This window comes from Saccopteryx bilineata, chromosome 2, assembly GCF_036850765.1.
Source record: "Saccopteryx bilineata isolate mSacBil1 chromosome 2, mSacBil1_pri_phased_curated, whole genome shotgun sequence".
NCBI lineage: Eukaryota > Metazoa > Chordata > Mammalia > Chiroptera > Emballonuridae > Saccopteryx > Saccopteryx bilineata.
Genome location: NC_089491.1, coordinates 75,475,039 through 75,495,968, shown reverse-complemented (window position 1 = coordinate 75,495,968; position 20,930 = coordinate 75,475,039). Strand labels below are relative to the sequence as shown.

The following is a 20,930-nucleotide window of genomic DNA, read 5'->3' as shown; positions in this document are numbered from 1 at the left end:
CTTTTCTTAATATAATTTTGAAACTAGAATTCGAAAGTACTTTTTATTACACTGAAAATTTCTGTTACATCAAGTGGCCCTTTAAATAAATTGCCCCAGTAGGATTTTTAAAAAAATTAATATATTAATTGAAACCTCTATATAATATCTGTCCTGGCAAATGCAATGGCAAAGACAAAGTTAGGTACATGAAAACCACTGAAAGGTAGTTTCTTTATTGTAGGCAAGCAATTGAAAGGACACAAGTGGACTATCAACAAACTTTTCAATGAAGTCAGGAAGCAGGCTATCAACACTTGGGCTGTTCTTATTGTGTCTGTTATCATAATTGACAGCTTGACGCAAAACCCTATCATATGACTTCTGGGTAGGTATGTAAATGGATAAGAGGTCACTTTTCACATATGCTGGTTGGAAAGGAAACACATTTAAAGGAAGTTTCAGTCAAAATAATGGCTACACAAATGTTTAGCTTTTGGGCTAGTTCTTCAATTAAAAAAAAAGACTTATCTGATCTATTATCATTCATTCATTTATTCCATAATATACTTTTCTGGTTATCAAAGGCTAATATCCAAATAAACTCTTAATGTAAAAATAAAATTATATTTACTGACACCTTAAATTCCAGTCAACAAAATCACAAGGGAAAAGTGATCTTTTCTGAAAACATTAACTTTGATCGATCTAAGTTGAATCAGGGAAGTAGAGGAAGTTTGTAAGGTTATAATTGTAGACATTGTAAATTTAAATATTCGTGGGCTACCCTGGAAGAATATGGTAGGAAAAGAAACAGTGAGGGCTAACTGGAGTCCTGGGTGAGAACCGGGATCAGAGGCAGGAGGTTGGTTTTAGTGTTGACAGGAACAAGCAATGTCTAACTTCAGAGAAGTTTCTAAACCTTGCTGTCTTATATCCTTATTTTGGAAAAGAAAATGAAGTTGAAATACCCAATCTTTAAGCTTCCTTGAAATCTTATACTTTATAAGTTAAAATAGCTTCCATCTTAAAAATAAAATCTATTATCTAATCTGTATGACATGGGCAGTAATATTTCTTTAGTTCATGCACTATACATACCAATTTAATTTAATTGTAACAGTCTAACTAAATTAAACATCAAGAAGCCTGGGTTTCAGAAATTGACATTAGAAGTAACTTTATAAGATACCAGGCTGACCTTGAATATCATTTTTTTTAAATGTGTTGTGTGTCCCACATATAATTTTATTATGACCATTTTGCTTGTTTAGTAAGGCCACATCCTATTCATTCAGAGGCCTATTTTTTTTGGCAGGTAATTAATCAAAGTAATAAAATAAAATTCTACTAATCTAAGTCTGTTCCCTTGAGGCTATCTAGAAAAATGAAGAAACTTAATAGAACATAAAACTCACCTTTCAAGATATTCCCTTGAAGTCACTTGTAAACTTAAAAATAAAAGGTAAATTTGCCTGTGTTGATTATGTTGTTTACAGTTTAATGGTTTATTAGTTTTCTGAGAGCTGTTGTCATCGAGAGGGACTGTTTGTACTTCAGACTATTTGCTGAGTCTAGCAAAGTAGGTTTTGCTTACCTTCTTTCTTTTGTTCTCAAAGCTAATTGCTAAGCATTTAACAAAAGCCTCAGTTCATAACAATAGAGGGCCCTCATTTGAATAAATCAATTCTTATTCTGAAATCACAAGCAATAGTGATTCTTTATGGCTATCATCTACCTGCATATTTGAGTGTAGTATAGGAAAGAATAATGAACCAAATCTTATGTGTTTCCTCTTAGGAGGTTTTTAAAGGGAAACTACATGGTCCTCATCCTTGTTTTTCTGAAACAATCTCATTCGAGTTGGAAGAGATGCAAAGTTCTAATTCCAGAGACTGTGGACCACCATACTAAGAACATGCGCAGTGAAATCTTGACCTTCACTTCTCTTGTAGTTATCTAGACTATTTCAGCCTTACCCTTTTATTCATAGCTCTTTTGGAGGAGAATTTTACTTCCTTATTTCTTTAGGAATTCTGGGCATAAATAATTTTGATTTACCTTGATTTTATAATCAATTTTATATGAGTACGTGTGTACAAATTAAAGAATTAAAATGATTTATATGAGTGTGTATTTCTGCAAGAATATACATATGATGAGATCTGTCAAAGAGTCTATATTGTTACAATAAATAAGAATTACTACCCCCTACACATACACAGAACTTTAACAGACTAAATTCCTAAACTGGTCTGCACCTGGTATTTTAAATTTAATTACTATGGGGGGGGGTAATTTCTTATTTTGTGAGGGAAAATACTTGAAAAAACTGAGTGTTATTAAACCTTACATATGACTCAAAATTCAAGTTTTAAAATTTAACAAAAAAAATGAATTGACATTGGCCCTGGCTGGTTGGCTCAGCAGTAGAGCGTCAGCCTGGTATATGGAAGTCCCGGGTTCAATTCCTGGCCAGGGCACACAGAAGAAGTGCCCATCTGGTCTCTACCCCTCCCCCTCTCCTTCCTCTCTGTCTCTCTCTCTTTCCCTCCGTCAGCCAAGACTTCATTGGAGCAAAGTTGGCCTGGCGCTGAGGATGGCTCCATGGCCTCTGCCTCAGGTGCTAGAAAGGTTCAGGTTGCAGTGGATCTATGCCCCAGAGGGGCCGAGCATCACCCCCTGGTGGGCATGCTGGGTGGATTTCAGTTGGGCACATGCGGGAGTCTGTCTTCTTACCCCTCCTCACTTTGGAAAAATACAAAAAAAAAAAAAAAGAATTAACATCTAAATTATGTAACACTGACTCTCATAGGATAGAAACTGAGGAATCACCACACCAATCTCAAATAACATTATCCCCTATTATTTTAAATCTATTTAAAGCGTAATGTAAAATTCTTTTTTTTGTTAGGAATACTGAATTATATAAATACCAATATTAGTTTACATGCCACAAAAAGATGCTTAATTATACCTATTAACACAGTATTAACCTTCCATCACCTAGAATTTGTTAAAAATTTGCTGAGGCAGGACTATTTTGGTCAAACAAGGAAATCTTCAATGAAGAGGAGGTTTCTAATTTAATTGTTTCCCTTACCCATACAGTCACCTTTAAATTTTATCTTTATCAAGCAGTTTACTATTTCAAAGTTGCTTTATGAAAAATTAATTAGTAATAAATAGCCTGACCTGTGATGGCGCAGTGTTTAAAATGTTGCCCTGAAATGCTGAGGTCACCATTTCAAAACCCTACGCTTGCCCAGTCAAAGCACATATGAGAAGCAACTACTACGAGTTGATGCTTCCCATTTTTCCTCCTCTCTTTCTCTCACTCTCTCCCTCACCTCTCTCTAAAATCAATAAATAAAGTCTTTTAAAAAATTAATGATTAATATATTTTTAAAAGAACTTGGAGAGGCTCTTGCTCAAGCAAACTGATTTAAGTAAGTTTTAATATATATATAAGCATGTATAAACATGCCTCCTCAGAAATTTTCAAAAATCTTGACAATTCTAGCTCACAGTATAAATAATAAATTATATTTAAAATTTTCAGTAACCGAAGAGAAATTCATTCAATACTAACTAATATCCTGCCAATTTCTTTGGCACTTAAGTTATTGTTAAATACATTATGGTCATTTTGTATATTCTTAAGTATATATATTTCAGGAGAAAATACTCCTATTGTATGTATCTGAAATAGGATGAAAATGAATAGCTGTAGTGAGGTTTAACCCCTTTGAGACTGTCAGGAAAGGAAAGTCAAAAAATACATTGATTTTAAGTTTTTCACATATGGCCAAAGGTAACCCACTTGACATATTTTGGTATGGCAAACAAATAAACAAAAAAATTAGCAACCTGAACAATAAAATACAATTTACATATGCATCCTTCCAAGGAAACATATCATGTCTACAGTATGGGAGTAAAAGCCAGTGAGTGATAGTTAGATTCACCTGCCTTTGCAAAAGTGTTTTTTGAAAACTACTTCAGTGTAACCTGACAGCCCCAAAGAAACTAACTTGAAGTTAATAATTAGAGGAATTATATGGGCTAATGCCTAAATATATCCCTCCCTATTGAGAATATTTAATTGACTACAAACTAGGTTTTTCACTGACTAGAGAAGAATCAAGAAGTGGTCCCTTTGATAATCTTTCTACAAAGTCAAGTTTCTTGAAAAGTGTTGAGATTATCATCATAGTACTGCTTTTTAAAACATATGCATTATGGCCTGACCAGGTGGTGGCGCAGTGGAAAGAGCATAGGACTGGGATGTTGAAGACCCAGGTTCGAGACCCCAAGGTCGCTAGCTTGAGCACGGGCTCATCTGGTTTGAGCAAAGCTCCCCAGCTTGAGTCCAAGGTCGCTGGCTCGAGCAAGGGGTCACTCGCTCTGCTGTAGCCCCCTGGTCAAGGCACATATGAGAAAGCAATCAATGAACAACTAAGGTGCTGCAATGAAGAGTTGATGCTTCTCATCTCTCTCCCTTCCTGTCTGTCCCTATCTGTCCCTCTCTCTGACTGTCTCTGTCACAAAAAGAAAAAGAAAAAAAGAAGCATTTTGAAATAGTTAACTGGTTTACTGTTACTGGGGAAAAACAATTTCAGATTGTCCCATTACACTGCACTTGTGATTAGATGATCCAATTTGAGAACTTTTTAAAAATCTTGCCATATTAAAGCTTGCTGTCTGTTTGATTTAAAACTAATCAAGTATGCATTTTCTCCTTTATGCAAGTATTATGATCAATTTTAAGAATATTTTTCATTCTAATTTACCTTCTTTACTGACTTATGGCTTCTTTATGACATATATCCTGAGCAGAATCTACATATCTATCGGTTTATCTGTCTACACTGATTTTTTTCAGTTCTTTAAATTTTCAAATTACTTTTACCTGAAATATCAGTATAATTTAAAAAAATGTTTTAGAAGTTTTGGGTGGTATTTTGGAGCCTTATAGATCTGTAGAAAAAATGAGCAGAAACAATTATTCTAAAAATCCAGAATCATTTTTACTTAGCACGTGTAGGAACTGGAGAGTATAGCAAGAAAAGTAAGGATTCTTAATAGCCAATTTTTTTAGCCATAACATTATCAGAAAGGATTAAAATAATCTATGATAAGTTTAAAGGCACTTTGGCTCCAATGATCATCTTTTAGAATTCTCACTGCATGCAAGGTTGAGCGGAGTGCTGTTAAGTCTTCCTCTCAATGCAAGATGCAGTTAATTTACAGCATAGCTATCTAAAGATTAAAAACCACGATTTTCTAGTGTTTTTTCCCAAAGCCAGATAAGTTTACTTTCTTAAGCATAAAAATAAGCAGTATATCTTTTCAACAAATCTGCTAGCACTGTAGGGCAGCTGTTAACCAAACAGAGCTGGATAGGGTTACTTGAACAATCTCTGAAGGGCAGAGCTGATGATTCAGAGATCTGGGAAGAATTTGTTTCAGCTTGTATGCAGTGCATTCCTCACTCTATTCAGATATGTTAAAGTATTTTAAATGTCATGACTGTGAATTTAAAATAAAAGGAGAAATTCTTATCAACTCTTTCAAAACAATGCCACTTTGAGTAAAACAAGTTAGTAAACATCTAAAACTGAATACCTTGATGCTTCTAAATATAAGTCAGGGGCAATGTTTAAAAGGTGGGGCCTTTCTCCTCTCTAAACTGCATGTCTTTTATTTTTTTGCAAACTGCATGCTTAAAGTTAAAGTTATTCTTTTACTCAGTGCAGATTATTTGGTGTGTTGCATTTTTTAAAAAAAAGCTTTTTAATTTTTTTCTAATATATATCTCTCTATTGAACATTAACGTTTGCTTTTATTGCAGCTCAATTTGTTCTCTAATAATGGCTAATTGTTATGTTCTAAGCACTTGTTTCTCTTGTATGCTTTAATTAATAGAGAAGCATATTGCAATAGCTTTTTCTAAAAAAGAGTCTAGGAATTTTGCTTTTTCAGAATAAGGTTTTTTTTGCTTTTTTTTTTTTTTTACTTTAAATTGCCTCTTGGGAAAGTAAGGTTAATGCCATGTACAGTACTAGTTTGCATGTGTTCATTTAAATACTAAAAACTGTAGTACTGCTCGATCCATATCTGACTGCTAGGTTTCAATTGACAGCTGAGGATTTGTGACTGGACCATGAATCAAAACGGCAGGCATTTATACCCCAGTACCAGTGAGGATACATTGGGAATTACTTGGCAAAGGTAACATTTTAATTATTTCCAACCCTACACTTACACTTAAAAATTACATGAGCTATAGTGTTTGTTTTTAACTAGTTTTATAGACAATGTTAAAAATTTAGTTGTTTTGGCTATACCATTCCTCTTTCCCTACCCTCCTCCTTTATTTCTTCTGTAAATACAATTTTAAAGTAATTTGGGATTATACCATATGCTGATTGATTATTGTAATTTCTAAGTGCTATGAAATGTTTTAAACAATATTTTTTTTGAAGGGGGACAATTTTACACTTAGATTTGAGGACCTGAAATATGAAATCGGTTTTAGGGAAGATTTTTTTTTTTTAGCTATTGGGTTTTCACATTTATAGATTCTTCTCCTTTCAGCTCTGTCCTGGACTGCTAACTTGAAGCCATTTTACTATTTATTTATTCCCCTTTCAGAGGAGAAAAGCTAGAAGGAAAATTTCAAATTAGTCGATTTACTGTTATTAGCAGCACTCATAATAAATTCAGGAGTGGGAACATTGTTGGAATTAATAGCTAAAGAAGGAATTTGTTTTAAATAAAGTTTTAACTTCTGTTAGTACATTGATATGAGTCAGTGAGAATTGACTTGATTTGGTTGGCTGAGAAAATGATTCTAAAACTTTATTTTCAGAACTAGTTTTGATATTGTCTCATGTATTGGCTTTGGAAAGTAATCCGTGCCACATCAGTATCTTACATACTATCTTAATAAAAAATAAGTTTTGTCAACTTGACAAATTAAATAATTAAAATTCATGGTATAATCATATGTAACAAGAGATAAAAATTTGCAGAAGAGAGTGAGGTAATCCCATAAGGAGTTCATCAAAAGTAGAGCCAACATGATCTTCCAGCTCTGCTGTGATTGTCATCCTCTCTGTACTGAACATGCCTCTGTTAAAAACATGTCCACCGGACCAGGCGGTGGCGCAGTGGATAGAGCATCGGACTGGGATGCGGAAGGACCCAGGTTCGAGACCCCAAGGTCGCCAGCTTGAGCGCGGGCTCATCTGGCTTGAGCAAAAAGCTCACCACCTTGGACCCAAGGTCACTGGCTCCAGCAAGGAGTTACTCAGTCTGCTGAAGGCTCCCGGTCAAGGCACATATGAGAAAGCAATCAATGAATAACTAAGGTGTCACAACGAAAAACTGATGATTGATGCTTCTCATCTCTCTCCATTCCTGACTGTCTGTCCCTACCTATCCCTCTCTCTGACTATCTCTCTGTCCCTGTAAAAAAAAAAAAACACAAAAAACAAAAAAACATGTCCTTAGATATCAGTTGTCAATGGACCACGCATCTCCCTATTGCTTGATGGAAACTGCCGAAGAGCAGATTCGAAAAGAATTAAATCACTTTTACTCAGGTGAAAACTAAGAAAATTAATTGAACTCTGTTTTAAAAACTCAAGTTTTTATTAACACACTACCTAAAACGAATACAATATGACTTTTTCTCTTCTGAAAGATTGGTATATCATCCACTTTAGAATGTATACATTTTTACATATTTTGATATTTTTCCCCAAAAAACTTATGTAATGCCTCCACTTGAAAAGATGCAATACATATTTATAAGAAAGAAGATAAGCCTAATCAAAATATCTTACTTGAAGTCTTAGTAATTAATACTCAATTAAATTCAATGAAAATGTCTTACTTAAATAATCTTAAGTATTTTAAAATTAAGTAAAATAGACATATTAATACTACATTTGGATTTAATTTTTATTAAATAACTTCCTTATATTCCATACTCTATTAGCAAAATGACACATGTCTGCATACAAACCTTACCATTTATAAGAATTGCAAACTTACCATTTATAAGAATTGCAAACTAGGTGAAGTGTGCTTGTGTTTTTAAATGTGGCTATAGATGTGTAAACTTTCAAATCTGTGGATTGCTGATTGATATTACTTATCTAAAACAGGATAGCACATTTAAAGGACATTAAAGCCAAATAAGGAAATAAATTATTGGAGATTTAAAATATAACTGCACCTAGTTTCTAGATATTTTTCAAAGAAAAAAATTGATATCCCTAAAAAGCAAAGGTGAGTGGACAGTGAGTCACCACAGAACACATGTGTTGGAGTGTATTAATATGATAACCAAACTCAGTTCTTAGAACATTATTTGTGTTACAGAGCCCCTTCTTGTTGAAAAATTGGTGTGGTAATCAGTTTTAGGTGATAAGAAGTCAGAAAAATATCAGAATTCATTTAGTTAAGATGTCTTTTTTTCCTCCCCTCAAATAGTAATTTTTTTTTTTTTTTCATTTTTCTGAAGCTGGAAACAGGGAGAGACAGCCAGACTGACTCCCGCATGCGCCCGACCGGGATCCACCCGGCACGCCCACCATGGGGCAACGCTCTGCCCACCAGGGGGCGATGCTCTGCCCATCCTGGGCGTCGCCATGTTGTGACCAGAGCCACTCTAGCGCCTGAGGCAGAGGCCACAGAGCCATCCCCAGCGCCCGGGCCATCTTTGCTCCAATGGAGCCTTGGCTGCGGGAGGGGAAGAGAGAGAAAGGAAAGCGCGGCGGAGGGGTAGAGAAGCAAATGGGCACTTCTCCTGTGTGCCCTGGCCTGGAATCGAACCCAGGTCCTCCGCACGCTAGGCCGACGATAATTTTTTATTAGTAGATAATGATATATAGAATGGCCTTAGTGTAAAAGCTGTAAAAAGGTAGCTTTTGGTTTGTTTCTTCTCTTAATCATAATTCAGAAGGCACATAATTAATAATGGCAGGTATCACATTCATATATTCAATAGGTATTAATTGAATCTCTATGGTGGGCTGACCCAAATGCTGGAAGTCATACAGATGTTCACCGTTCTTAAAATCTAAGTATCATATAGTTCAGAATAAAAATACTCAAATAAGATAGCAATTTGCTTTGCTTTGCTATATTTTTTCAAAAATAGGCACAAGTAGAGTCTACATTTAATAATAGATCAGCCATCGCTGTGGCACAGCATATTTATAATTTGTTTATAGTTTATAGTTTGTGCCCTGTAGTTGTTTACAATTTTCTCTTTCTAGAAAGGATACTGAAAAAGAAAATCGTGTCTGTAACACTACTGTATGTAATGCACATAACAGACATCTGAAATCTGTGATACCTTTAACATTATCTGAATAAATTGAAAATATTTGAGAAATGTAGATCTATTCAACCAGAGAATTAAATAATTTAGTTTTGTTGTAATGGAGTAAAGAGAATATCAGGTGATTTTTGTTGCGGTTGTTACTTGTTTTTAACAAAAGGCAATCCCTGGAGACTTTGTAGTAGAAAAGCCAAAGAAGGTGTTTTGGAGTTTCTTTGTGTTTTGGCTTCACTTTGTTTTATTTTGATTTGATTGCTTGTTGTTATTTGTTTCCTCATACAATTGTACAAACACTTGCCATGGTCGCCCCTGTTCAGCTCTATACCAATCCTCCTAGAGAGGTGTTTCCTTGTCAAAATGCAGCTCCTTTTGGAGGGGCTGAAAATGGCAGTGCTGAGGTAACTGTGCATATATTATCAAAGCTGGAAGATTTACACCATCCTTTTCCTTCCTGGCACCCACCCGCCCCATCCCTTACCCCCACCCAATTTCCCCACCCCCCTAACTTATAACCATTCCCTTAAGAACCAAAGCATACTTTTTGAGAGTTTTCACAGACTTATTAGGTTCCAAACCTGAAGGTGTTGTGTTGTTTTGACCTTAGAATTTTTTTTTTTTAGCTCAATGTGTGTGTGTATGTGTGTTGCTTGCACCTGTGTTATTTTTCTCATCTAACCCAAAGGTCGGGTATCACAGTTAACCCAGAGTGAAATCTGTTGGGCAGGGACTTACTTCTGCGAGCTGAATCAGGAGGGACTTAGCTCTTCGGAGGGGAAAAGGTGATGAGCTGCGTATGTTGTTCATAAGGGTACTTCCTGTTGTGTCTGTGCTTTGTCCTCCGATGTGGATAAATTATACTGTTGCATATGTGAGTTATGTGGGTATAAACAAATACAGCAGTTAACTCCCTAACTGGCTTTCTTTCTTGAAACTATAGCCAGAACATAGCTTGTACTATTGAATATAAAAGAGCAATATAATTGAATGAAAAAGAAAGCTGATGGACAATCCAAGAATAATATAAACATAAGTTATTTTAAAACATTGGAGGGAGTGCTTTATGCAAAAGAGAAACTGGATTTATTGTTTCATTCCCTCTGCTCCCCCTTCACCCCTTTCAGGAAAAGGCAAAGCCACAAGTGAGTGGCTGTATGTGTCTGATTGCTTATATAAACATTGAAGAAGCCTTCAGATGGCTAAAATAAACACGCGCGTGTTACTGAAGGATATGTTTACACAAACCATTTGCTCAGCCTCTGAAATAATGAATAAATGAAGATTTTACTGAAATAATTGGAAGGATTTTTGTGTTTCTGCTGATGCCATAATTGAATGGCACCAAAGAGACTTTTATCAGCTATTTTACATGTTACATGTGTTAGCAGTTCCTTTCTATGAGTTGAATACTTCATTCTGTAGTTACTTTACACATGTTTTTGTAAGAAATTGTCGTTTATTACTGCAATTCTAGAGAGTTGCTTGATTTCCCTAGAGAAATTTAGCAGCCAGTAAAGATTATTTGGATCTGGTTGGTCAGGAGAGGGAGAGCAAAAAGGAAGGAGTAATAAATAGCATTCATTTCATACATACAGCCCTATTTGCATAACACTGCCCCGAACCTACCATTTTTCTTGCTTTGTCCATACAATTGTCTTTGTAAAATGGATATTCTCAATAACTTAAGAACATTTAAACAATATAGTTTTCAATATAGGTTTGCAAACCATATGCTTATATATAAACCCATATATATGTATGTATATGGTGTAACATATGCATGTTGTGTATATATTGGTATATACACACAATATACATATGGTACTTGTATGGTAAGGGCAGTATGTAACCTATCCATCGGTGATATTAAGAGTTAACTTTTATATCAACATTACACTTAGACCATCCCTACGAATTCACTAGTTAGCATTTCCTGCTTTCAGTTTGTTATCTTGACACATAACTACAATACAACAGCTGGGTTGTTCCTGGAATTCTGGTGTGGAGGGGAGCTTTATTCTCAGAGTGCTGAATTTCCTTTTCAGCTGTTAGGTCTAAAGTGTGTTCAAAATGTTCAACTTTTTGCACACCATTCTGGGTTCCTAGCACCACTCAGGGACTATGATAGAAATGCTGATAAGGTAAATGAACTGAGGAATCTTTGGTTCAAGGAGGAAAATCACAAAAGCCAAAATTTCAAATGACCCTTGTTTGGTAACAGGGCTGTGCTGCTCACTAGTGTTGCTTTTTATATTTGAATAATCTTTTTAAAATAAGTACTAGTACTCCATTCTCATCAAAAATATTTGCACCTGTTATGAAATAAAAAATAAAGGTGTTATTGTTCTTTAAAATAATCTTATATGGTGTTCACCAATAGGCAGTATCTGTGATCTGGCTGTTGAAAAACATATTGGAATTTGTTGTAGCTTTGCCTAACTTTCTCCATTTCTAAGGAAAGATTTGCACAAGACAACGTTTCCTTTTTATCTAGGAAACTCTTCAGAACACTTCCTAAGAAATTAATTGTATTCCAGCCAGACTTGCATGCTGCCATCCCACAGGAAATGGGTCAGCAATCCATTAAGATGCCATTAGATAATCTAATTTGGAACTTAATCTCTAAATTAACCATGCTCCATACTTGAAACATACTTGAGAGAAAGAAAAAAAGTTTACGTTTGAATCGATAGGGGAGCCGAAGCGTGAAGAAGGCTGTTTGTTTTTTCTGTAGCTGTGGTCACGTCTCAAGCCGTCTGGTAACCAGGAGAAACCAGACATGATGTAATTCCAGATTGAACTTGAACTTCAGGGACTTAGGATAGGGGAACAATGGACCATAGGAATCAATAATGTCCATTTTCCACATGATTATGTTTGGAGCTTTAAGTTAACCTTTATGGGAGAAGCAGCAGGATCTTCAGTGTGACCAAAATGAGATGATCCAGAGACAAGATGTCAGAGGAAAGAAAACAACTTTTGCCATGATATTTTCTGAGCAGCACTGCAGATTCCAGCAGGATTAGAAAAGTTCCCGCTCTGCAGTAAACCGGTGGCCTGTTCAGAGCACTCTTTGTTCGCTTAGGTAGGACAAACTTAATCTTACGTTTCCTGTCAGATGATTTTTGGCAGCGCTATGGGATAGGGAGGAGCGAGATGCAGAAAATTCCCAAATGTAAACCTTGCTGGTTAACCCTTTGCGATGAAAGAAGTATATAGTCAACAGTTACTTTATTTGAAGATGTTTTATGTGAAGTGCCATATTTATGTATGTGATGTCTCTAAGAAATCAGCTTCAGCCGCAGCGAACGCACCAGTTTTTAACTTTTCTGATTCTTGTGTTTGCTGGTGCTGTTAGTAGGTATATAGTGTATTGTTAGTCATATATACTTAAGTAACAAAGCATGTGAGTGGGTAGATAAAGTGTAATAACAAATTACAAGAGAAAAAAATAAGCCTGTTAAAGTTCAAGAAACTGAAGAACAAATTTTGAGTATTCAGAAATGGTAGAAAATTGCAGTTATTCTCTTCTTTGTTCAATTTTATTTTATGTAAAAGCAGGGTTATTTTTTACACATATGAACAGAATAGCAGGCATAATACAGAACCTCATTCAGTTCCTCAATCACTTGTGATTTTATGCTTCAATATTCTGATACAGATAAGTTCTTTTAATTTAGAGATGAAATTGTGCAACTAAGACTGATTTTAGCTTTTAAGTGAAAAAAACCATTTAAAAAATCGCTTTTTGCTTTGGTGTAAAACTTACATTTCTATTTAACTTAGTATGCCTTGGGTGATTTTCTCTAGTGAAAGGCACTATTTGGAAGCTGTTTTTGTAGAGAATTTTGTCTGCTGTTGAAGACTCACATATGCTAATAAGGGGAGCAGTAGCACTTTCGACAAAGGCAGAGAAAAGGATCCCAGGGATAGAGACGAATGAAGCCTGGAGAAAGAGACCAGAGAGCCACAGGCAGGGTTCCCACTGCAGTACAGTCTGTGGGGGAGATCAGGGGACCACCATGAGCCTGATATTTCTATATTTCTAATTAACTAAAAACTCCCGCAGCTACCTAAGTTGTTTCGTGTGTGTGTGTGTGTGTGTACTGTAAGTTATTTGTGATTAGTCATCTTCATAATGATTTTCTTTCATTGTGAGTTCTAAAACATGAAAAATATCAAACATCATTTTTTACAAAACTCCTCATTTGGCCTATTTCAGGGAAGAGTGTTTTTCCTACTTCCATCAAAAGCAAACATTTTCAGGAAATACCTTTCTATTACTTTTAAGTAGATAGATTGCCTTGCTGAAGGGTCTGCTAGGATTTTGTAAGAGGTGTTTACTAAAAGATGACAGTAATTATAATGAACACATGTAATACTATACTTAGTTGTAGTGGCCCCGACGTAAGAGTGCTTCTTGCCCTGTGCTCTTCACTATATAAAATATTCCACTGGCATATGCCATTATTTTACTTAGAAAATGCACTAACTAGTACCCACACATGGTAAACTTAACATTCAAATCCAGCGTTTCCCAATAACAAAATGCATCTGAAACAATTGAATATAAATTAATGAGCTATGACAACATACCATTTATGTTATTTCAAAAGCATTGGTCCCCAAGGAGTAGCAATAAAGAAGGCTATTTACCTATTTAGTTAAGAGACAGATACGTTTCTCTTTCATTACTATGAAGTACTATTGCTTGCAGTTACAATAATTCTATGAACCACCTGCAGTTTATGCTATTTGGTGTTTTACAGGGAGCCCACAAGAGTACTTTGCAGTTCAGGTAAAAGCTGGCCAGGGAGCTTTCTGATGCAGATTATTATAAATAGTAATAATCACTAGAAGTCATCTTGCATGAATAGAATCATTCAGATGGCAATAATGAGCTTTAAAAATGGGAGAAATAAATCAAAGAAATCCAAGATCTGTGTAAAGCACTTTGTATATCTTACTTCTAGACTGGTCTCATTTGAAGTGGAACTCAACAAGCAAATTACTGATACACAGCCACATCTCCCACATCTGTATACACATAAACAGTGGCAAATAGTGCAGTCAGCTGAAAAGAATCTGAAATGGGATAAAATACAGTTATTTGTGTTGAAGTTTGAACTCATTTCAGTGTATCTAGGTGATACAGACCTTAATTTATAGAATCTCATATATAATTCAGGAATCATATAAATTCTTGTCCAGTGATAAAAGTAAAGTGTGTTTCATTAAAGAGGTAAAGTTCAGTGGGTAAGAACATAGATCCTAGACCCACACTGCTAAAGTTCAAATCCTGGCTTTTATATTTAATAACAATATGAGCTGGACAAGACACTTAACATCATAGCTTCAATTTCCTTACCTGTAAAATCAGAAAAAGAGTGGTACGTTCCTTATAGGTTTGTTTTGAAGATTGAAAGCTTTCAAGTAGGTCAGGCATATAGAACAGTTCCTGGAACTCTCATTTCACATATACTATATAAATGCTCTAGCATTTATTAAGTACCATTTTCTTTGTTCTTATACATTAATTATTAAATATATTCTTAATATATAAAATTATATGTAAAATAATTCTTAAATATATGAGTACTTACATACTACCGATTTATTACTTCCACTGGTCTGCGTGAGCATTTTTTCACAAGATGCTGTCTGCAGCCTTTGTGTTACGTATATTGACATAAGTAGCCAGTCCAAATGTGCACATATACACTGCAGGACAGCATGGTTTCTAACTTAATTAGTACTTAATTAACCTGCCTTTGTTTTCTTTCCAGGCAGATTTTAGCTACTAATAAGGAAAATTGTTTATTGTACATTTTGGGAGAGATAATAATATGTGTTAATATTATAGTAATAAAATTAATAGAATTTAGCCAAGGAAGTGAAAAGTTTTCCCTCTTGGGGATATTGGAAACAGGTGCAAAGGAATTAAAGACAAACTCTTCTTTGGAATTACAATATTTATTTTATTTATTTTCCATGCTTTCTGGGCCATAGCTTATTTTTATTGTTACCTATAAGTAATGTGGCTACTAATACAGTTGAGGTGTGTATGAATATATGTACTTCTTTGTGCTTCATTCCTATATTATTTTTGTAAGCTTCTTGAAAGATTACTTACTATCTTTTTACTAAATATGATAATCTTATGATTAAATAGTGTGTAAAACCTAAATGAGCGATGTTATTACTAAAAAGTATCAGTATACTGGATACTTTGAAATTTTTATAAAATGTTTTACAAATGTGTTGCCAACCCATTATCAGATAAACACAGACTATAAATAAATAAAATTTTGCTATTCTTGAAATAGCTCTTATTGTGTTAATCACCTAAGACTAATAGTTGAAGTGAAGCCTTTGACTTTGTTTGGTTTCTTACTCAACTGAGGACTCCATGTACTTGATTTGGTACCCACGTTTCTTGGATGGTTACTGAGTTAAGCATTAAGGGCCCAATTCTGTTTGGCCTAAAGGCATAATCACAGAATACATAATTTTAAAAAACACAGCCACCAAATGTTGACTTGCTCAGAGCAATTCTCTTTTTTTTTCCATTGAAAGATATAGAGTTTATTTACTCCCTGTAAATGTGAAGACCAACTATGTTATCCAGTTCATCCCGGATAAGAAATATATAAATAGTGTATCATGTTCAAAAGGAAGACGTGGGTATCTTCTTCCCCCTTAATCCTCACCATAGGGTCACTCTAATAGAACTTCAACTGGATTTGTTTTCAGAGGAGAGAGAGGTATCAAATGTCCGTGTTGCTTGAGCACTCAGATCAACCACACATTCTGTGTACAAGTCTGTTTCAGCATTAGCTGGTTTATGATCCAGCTGTGTAGGGCATAGGAGATTCACTTCTCCTGAAGCAAATTCACTTTGTTTTCAAAAAATTCTGATCACATGTTTTTTTTTAATTTTGGGTCAATTTCTGACTTTTCAGGGAAATAGTATAATATAGTTAAATGGGCATGGGAATCAGAATTAATTCATATCTGAGGTGTAGGTGGGTAAATTTGGCCAAGTTACTTAAGCTCCTTAAGTCTCAGTTTTCTGATCTGTGAAATGGGGATAATACTGGCAAATTCAAGAGTTCACTGAGAGAATTAAGTAACCTAGCATATGTAAAATACCTAAGATGGCACCTTGCTCATATTAGGCTTTCAGCATGGTTATTTTCTGGGAGTTTTTCCCTTTGTGCTGAGTAATTCTGTTCACATAAACCAAACAGTAGTCTACATTTCTTTCCAATTCAACTGTCCTGTTTTCCCTGTCTCTCCTTAGCTGTTCCTCAAATGACATTATCTGTGATTGTCTTCACCAAAGAAATGCCATAGAGTTGTTTCTCTTGAAGAATGATGCTTAGAAGACACACAGTGTTTCAGAGGTAGTTTGATCAGTGTCAAATGAAGCGGGACTATCAACTAACATTAATGCATCTTCCAGGCAAAATAATTTGCTTCTTGCCTTTCTGGAACAGCCACATCACACATTTGGTCAGAAAAATGTGAAAATATTACCCATGATATCAGATATTTTATTTTATTTTTTTGCTATTTTATACACATAGAATAGATATCATTAGAGTGAATTCTGCTTTGTGTTAAGGTACTGTCAAAATCTTTTTATTGCACTTCATTTTTCTCAAAGTACTTATATGATTTTTTTAGTGGTATGGCCTTTATTTTCTAAATATGTGCTTTCAACTTTCAGTCATGCTGATCTTCTGTTTTCCAAAAAAAGAAAATAAATAAAGTGATCTGGCAATGAAAACAAAGGACATGTTGTTTGAAATGCTTAGAGATATATTGCTGAACTAGTTTAATTTGACCTTGGATATTTTGAAATCTTTCAATTATATTATCATATCTTTTTGTGGACAGATACACAGGTTATTGGATTTAATATAAGAATATCCATATAATTCTCATTCCATAATGACTTTAAATTATTAAAATTATTAAGCAGTTTATGTATAACTAGTTTGTATATGTAGATAAATATGAATATGTGTGTTTATTTTATCCATACTGGTGATCATTGGCATTTATTTATAGAGAGTTAAATATGTAAAAAGCATTCTGACAAACCCAAAATACTATGCAATTTGAGGCATTGTCTCTTGAAATTAAATGATCTAGGCTATTTTGTTTCAACATTTTTCTTTATGTTATTATTAAAATTGAATTCATTTTACCAGATTTTTTTCAATGGTACTACCAAAAAGCCCTAAAAATATCTGTGCCTTATAGTTCTGAACTTAACCTACAAATTGGCAATGAGAGACTTGTAAAACTTATATATGGGGTCTGCATAGTGTTTATGTTTGAAATTTATTTTCCCCCAAAGGTTCATAAACAGTATTGACAAATATATTGCATACTTCAATTTTGACATGGTCATAATGTAGGATGGGAGGTTTGAAAGGTTAAAATACACATCTCAATTGAATTTGTTAGGTATTTTGTAACAAGAGTCCTGTTAGTCAATAACATCGATTTATTTTTATAATATTGGGTATTTTCCAAAGAACAATGTTTCTCTTCTAAAGAACTGAACAAGAAAGCTGTTGCAAAATAAACCCTGAATTCTTGTCTTTTCTGCCATTAGTTGGTAGATGTCTCCATTTAAGGAGTCACATTAATGATACTTTTAATAATCATTAAAATATATTTTATTTCTCTAAAGCAGCGGTTCTCAATACATATAATATGTATTTTCCGATGGCTTTAGGCGACCCCTATGTTTTGGTCGTTCGACCCCCGCCGGGGTCACGACCCACAGGTTAAGAACCGCTGCTCTAAAGTATGCAGTTTCTAGATGAGGCCATTTAATATGGGATGCCTGTTGATGTGCCTGCTGTTGATATTGTCTTTTACTGTCAAGGATTATCAATTTAAGCTAGTCTATATTATTTTTCAAATACACTTACTATTTCAGGTTAAAAATAATGTATATTCATTTCTGTAATTTATTTGTTGAGAAATGATTAACATCAGCCTAGGCCAGACTCTGTAAGGATTGATAAGACAAGGTCACTTTCTTTACAGAGCTTACCTTTCAGTCAGTAAGATTGTCATAGATACAGATTATTAGGATGTGAAGTAATAAATGCTGTAATACACTGTGTAACATATGGTGGAAGTACAGTGGAGGAGAAAATAAATTCTATGATTTGTCATGTAATATTCTTTCCTATCAATAGCGTAAAATGCAGAAGTTATTGTCAGTGTGTGTGTGGGGAAAAAATCACAATGTATACTGGAAGAGACGTGATTATGAGCAACACTCTTTAAAAATACACAGGTGCAATTTGGAACATTTAATTATTTATCCAAAAATTTATTAAACATTTACCATGTGCTAGGTACTGTATTAAGTGAAGAACAAAAAGAGAGATGGACTTTGTTAACATGGAGCTTATTGTCTAAAATCCATTGAGTGTACGAGTTTGTTGTGAACTTTTTCTGTTGAAATATTAACTCAGAAATATGCACCTAGAGGTATCACCAGAGTCAAAGTTAGATATCCAGCTCTTTTTTTTTTTTAATTTAAGCTTTTTTTCATTTTTTTCTGACAAAATTGTTCCTTGAAGTTAATATTCCATACAGGTATTTTTATCTTTGGAATTCAAATATGAATAAACAAGGGTATCCATGTGGATAACTACAATAATAATCTATCTCACCTCATGATTGCAAAAATAGAGGGTACTAAAAGAAATTTAAAACATCAATATTATGTCTTCATGCCAGACCATGACAAAACTGGGCATAGCATTGTCAATTTGATGTTTTCTTGGTTCATGATTATTTATGCAGCTGTTACTTCACTGACACTCGTTCTGAGTTGAGTGTTGAAACAAACAATAGGTCCAGTTAGGTATATCCCAAAACGTGTGGTGTGGGGTTGTTTTGTGATATGTTGATCTAGTGTTATTTTCCTCCCTGTGGTGATTGTTTAATGAGACATTATGCCAGTAGCAATTAGAGAACTGTTTTTCAAACATTTTCTTAAACAGCCTGAAATTCAGCTTAGGTGAAATTCAAGTTGGTTGGAGAAGGGCTAGAAAGATCTCTCTTCTACTTACTCCCTCCAGCATTCTTCCCGCTCACCACTCCAAACTCCTCAAACTCAGAGCAGCTCGGATGTGGTAACATTACGATGGGGAAGGCCAGGGAATGCCTAGGCTTCTAGTGCTAAAATTTCAAATTACATGTTATGCACTAGCCTTCCTGAAAAATATTTTTTTTCTTATTGTAAGAGAAAAGAAATAACTTTCATTAAAGCTTTCAATTTCATTCAACCAATAGGCAGGTAATAAATTAAAACCCATCTTATGACTGAATTGCTTATGAATTAAAAGTAAAACAAGATCAGGATATAACTGGCAAACTATATTGCTACTATTATAGATTTGCTGCTTTCTCTCTCTGTCTCTCTCTCTCTCTTTTTTTTTTTTGGATGAGAAAATCATACTGTATTTACAACAAAGTAGATCGGCTATTTTAAAAAGAGCATCTTCAATCAGAGTTCAACAATTTTGTATGAGCCCGACTTGAGGATTTTCTGCTGCACAATTAGTCTTCCCTTCTATAAATAATAGACCATGTGGTGTGTATACTTTATAAAATGTATAATTAGCACATTTATCTCATATTATACTGTAATTTAAAAAAGTTATAGTAGTAATTTGATGCCTATGGATTTTATGTTTTTAATATTGTACATTTTAACATTGTATTTTTTTCTTTTTTTCTTCCCTCCTCCCTGCCCCCTCTCCTGTCAACAGTCCTGGTACCTGGGCTAGCTTGGTTCCTTTCCAAGTATCAAATAGGACACCCATCCTACCGGCAAATGTCCAAAATTACGGTTTGAACATAATTGGAGAACCTTTCCTTCAAGCAGAAACAAGCAACTGAGGGAAAATGAAATACAACAATAGTTTAAGAAATTTTTTAAAAGTGGAAAAGAGGAAGACTGGACAAAACAAAACAAAAAAACAAAAAGGGAGAAAGGAAAGAAACTGAAGAAAGAAGAGAATAGACCAGCAATCGCAGCACTTACAATCACTAATTCCCTTAAGGTTGAGACTGTAATGACATAAAAGGGTCGATGATATTTCACTGATGGTAGATCGCAGCCCCTGCAACGTAGCCTTTGTTACATGAAGTCCGCTGGGAAATAGATGTTCTGTCTCTATGACAATATATTTTAACTGACTTTCTAGATGCCTTAATATTTGCATGATAAGCTAGTTTTATTGGTTTAGTATTCTTGTTGTTTACGCATGGAATCACTATTCCTGGTTATTTCACCAACGAAGGCTAGGAGGCGTCATCAGAGGTGCTGGGCAACAGAGCCACGAGCCAGCCATTTTGTAAGCACTCTGATTTCTAAAAGTTAAAAAAAAATATGTAAAATCTCTGTAGCCTTTAGTTATCAGTACAGATTTATTAAATTTTGGCCCTTAACCCAGCCTTTTCCAGTGTTTAACCCAGTTTGAAATCTTAAGAAAAGAAAAAAGGAAAAAAAAGAAAAAAAGAAAAAAGGAAAAAAAAACCAGTTTGAACTCAA

General features: G+C 34.6%; 1 protein-coding gene across 11 annotated transcripts in view; it reads left to right on the top strand.

Annotated features, from left to right (window-relative positions):
• Positions 1–20,729, top strand: part of NFIB (nuclear factor I B) — a 241,171-nt gene extending 220,442 nt beyond the window's left edge. For 7 of the 11 annotated variants that reach the window (XM_066257269.1, XM_066257264.1, XM_066257267.1 and 4 more), the window contains 2 exons: positions 6,125–6,213; positions 20,146–20,729. In XM_066257269.1, coding sequence (XP_066113366.1) covers positions 6,125–6,213; positions 20,146–20,275 — 219 coding nt within the window. In that variant the 3' untranslated portion in view covers positions 20,276–20,729. The remainder of the gene's footprint in view (positions 1–6,124; positions 6,214–20,145) is intronic. The other 4 variants (XM_066257268.1, XM_066257265.1, XM_066257263.1 and 1 more) reach the window with 1 other exon arrangement.
• The last annotated feature ends 201 nt before the right edge of the window (positions 20,730–20,930 follow it).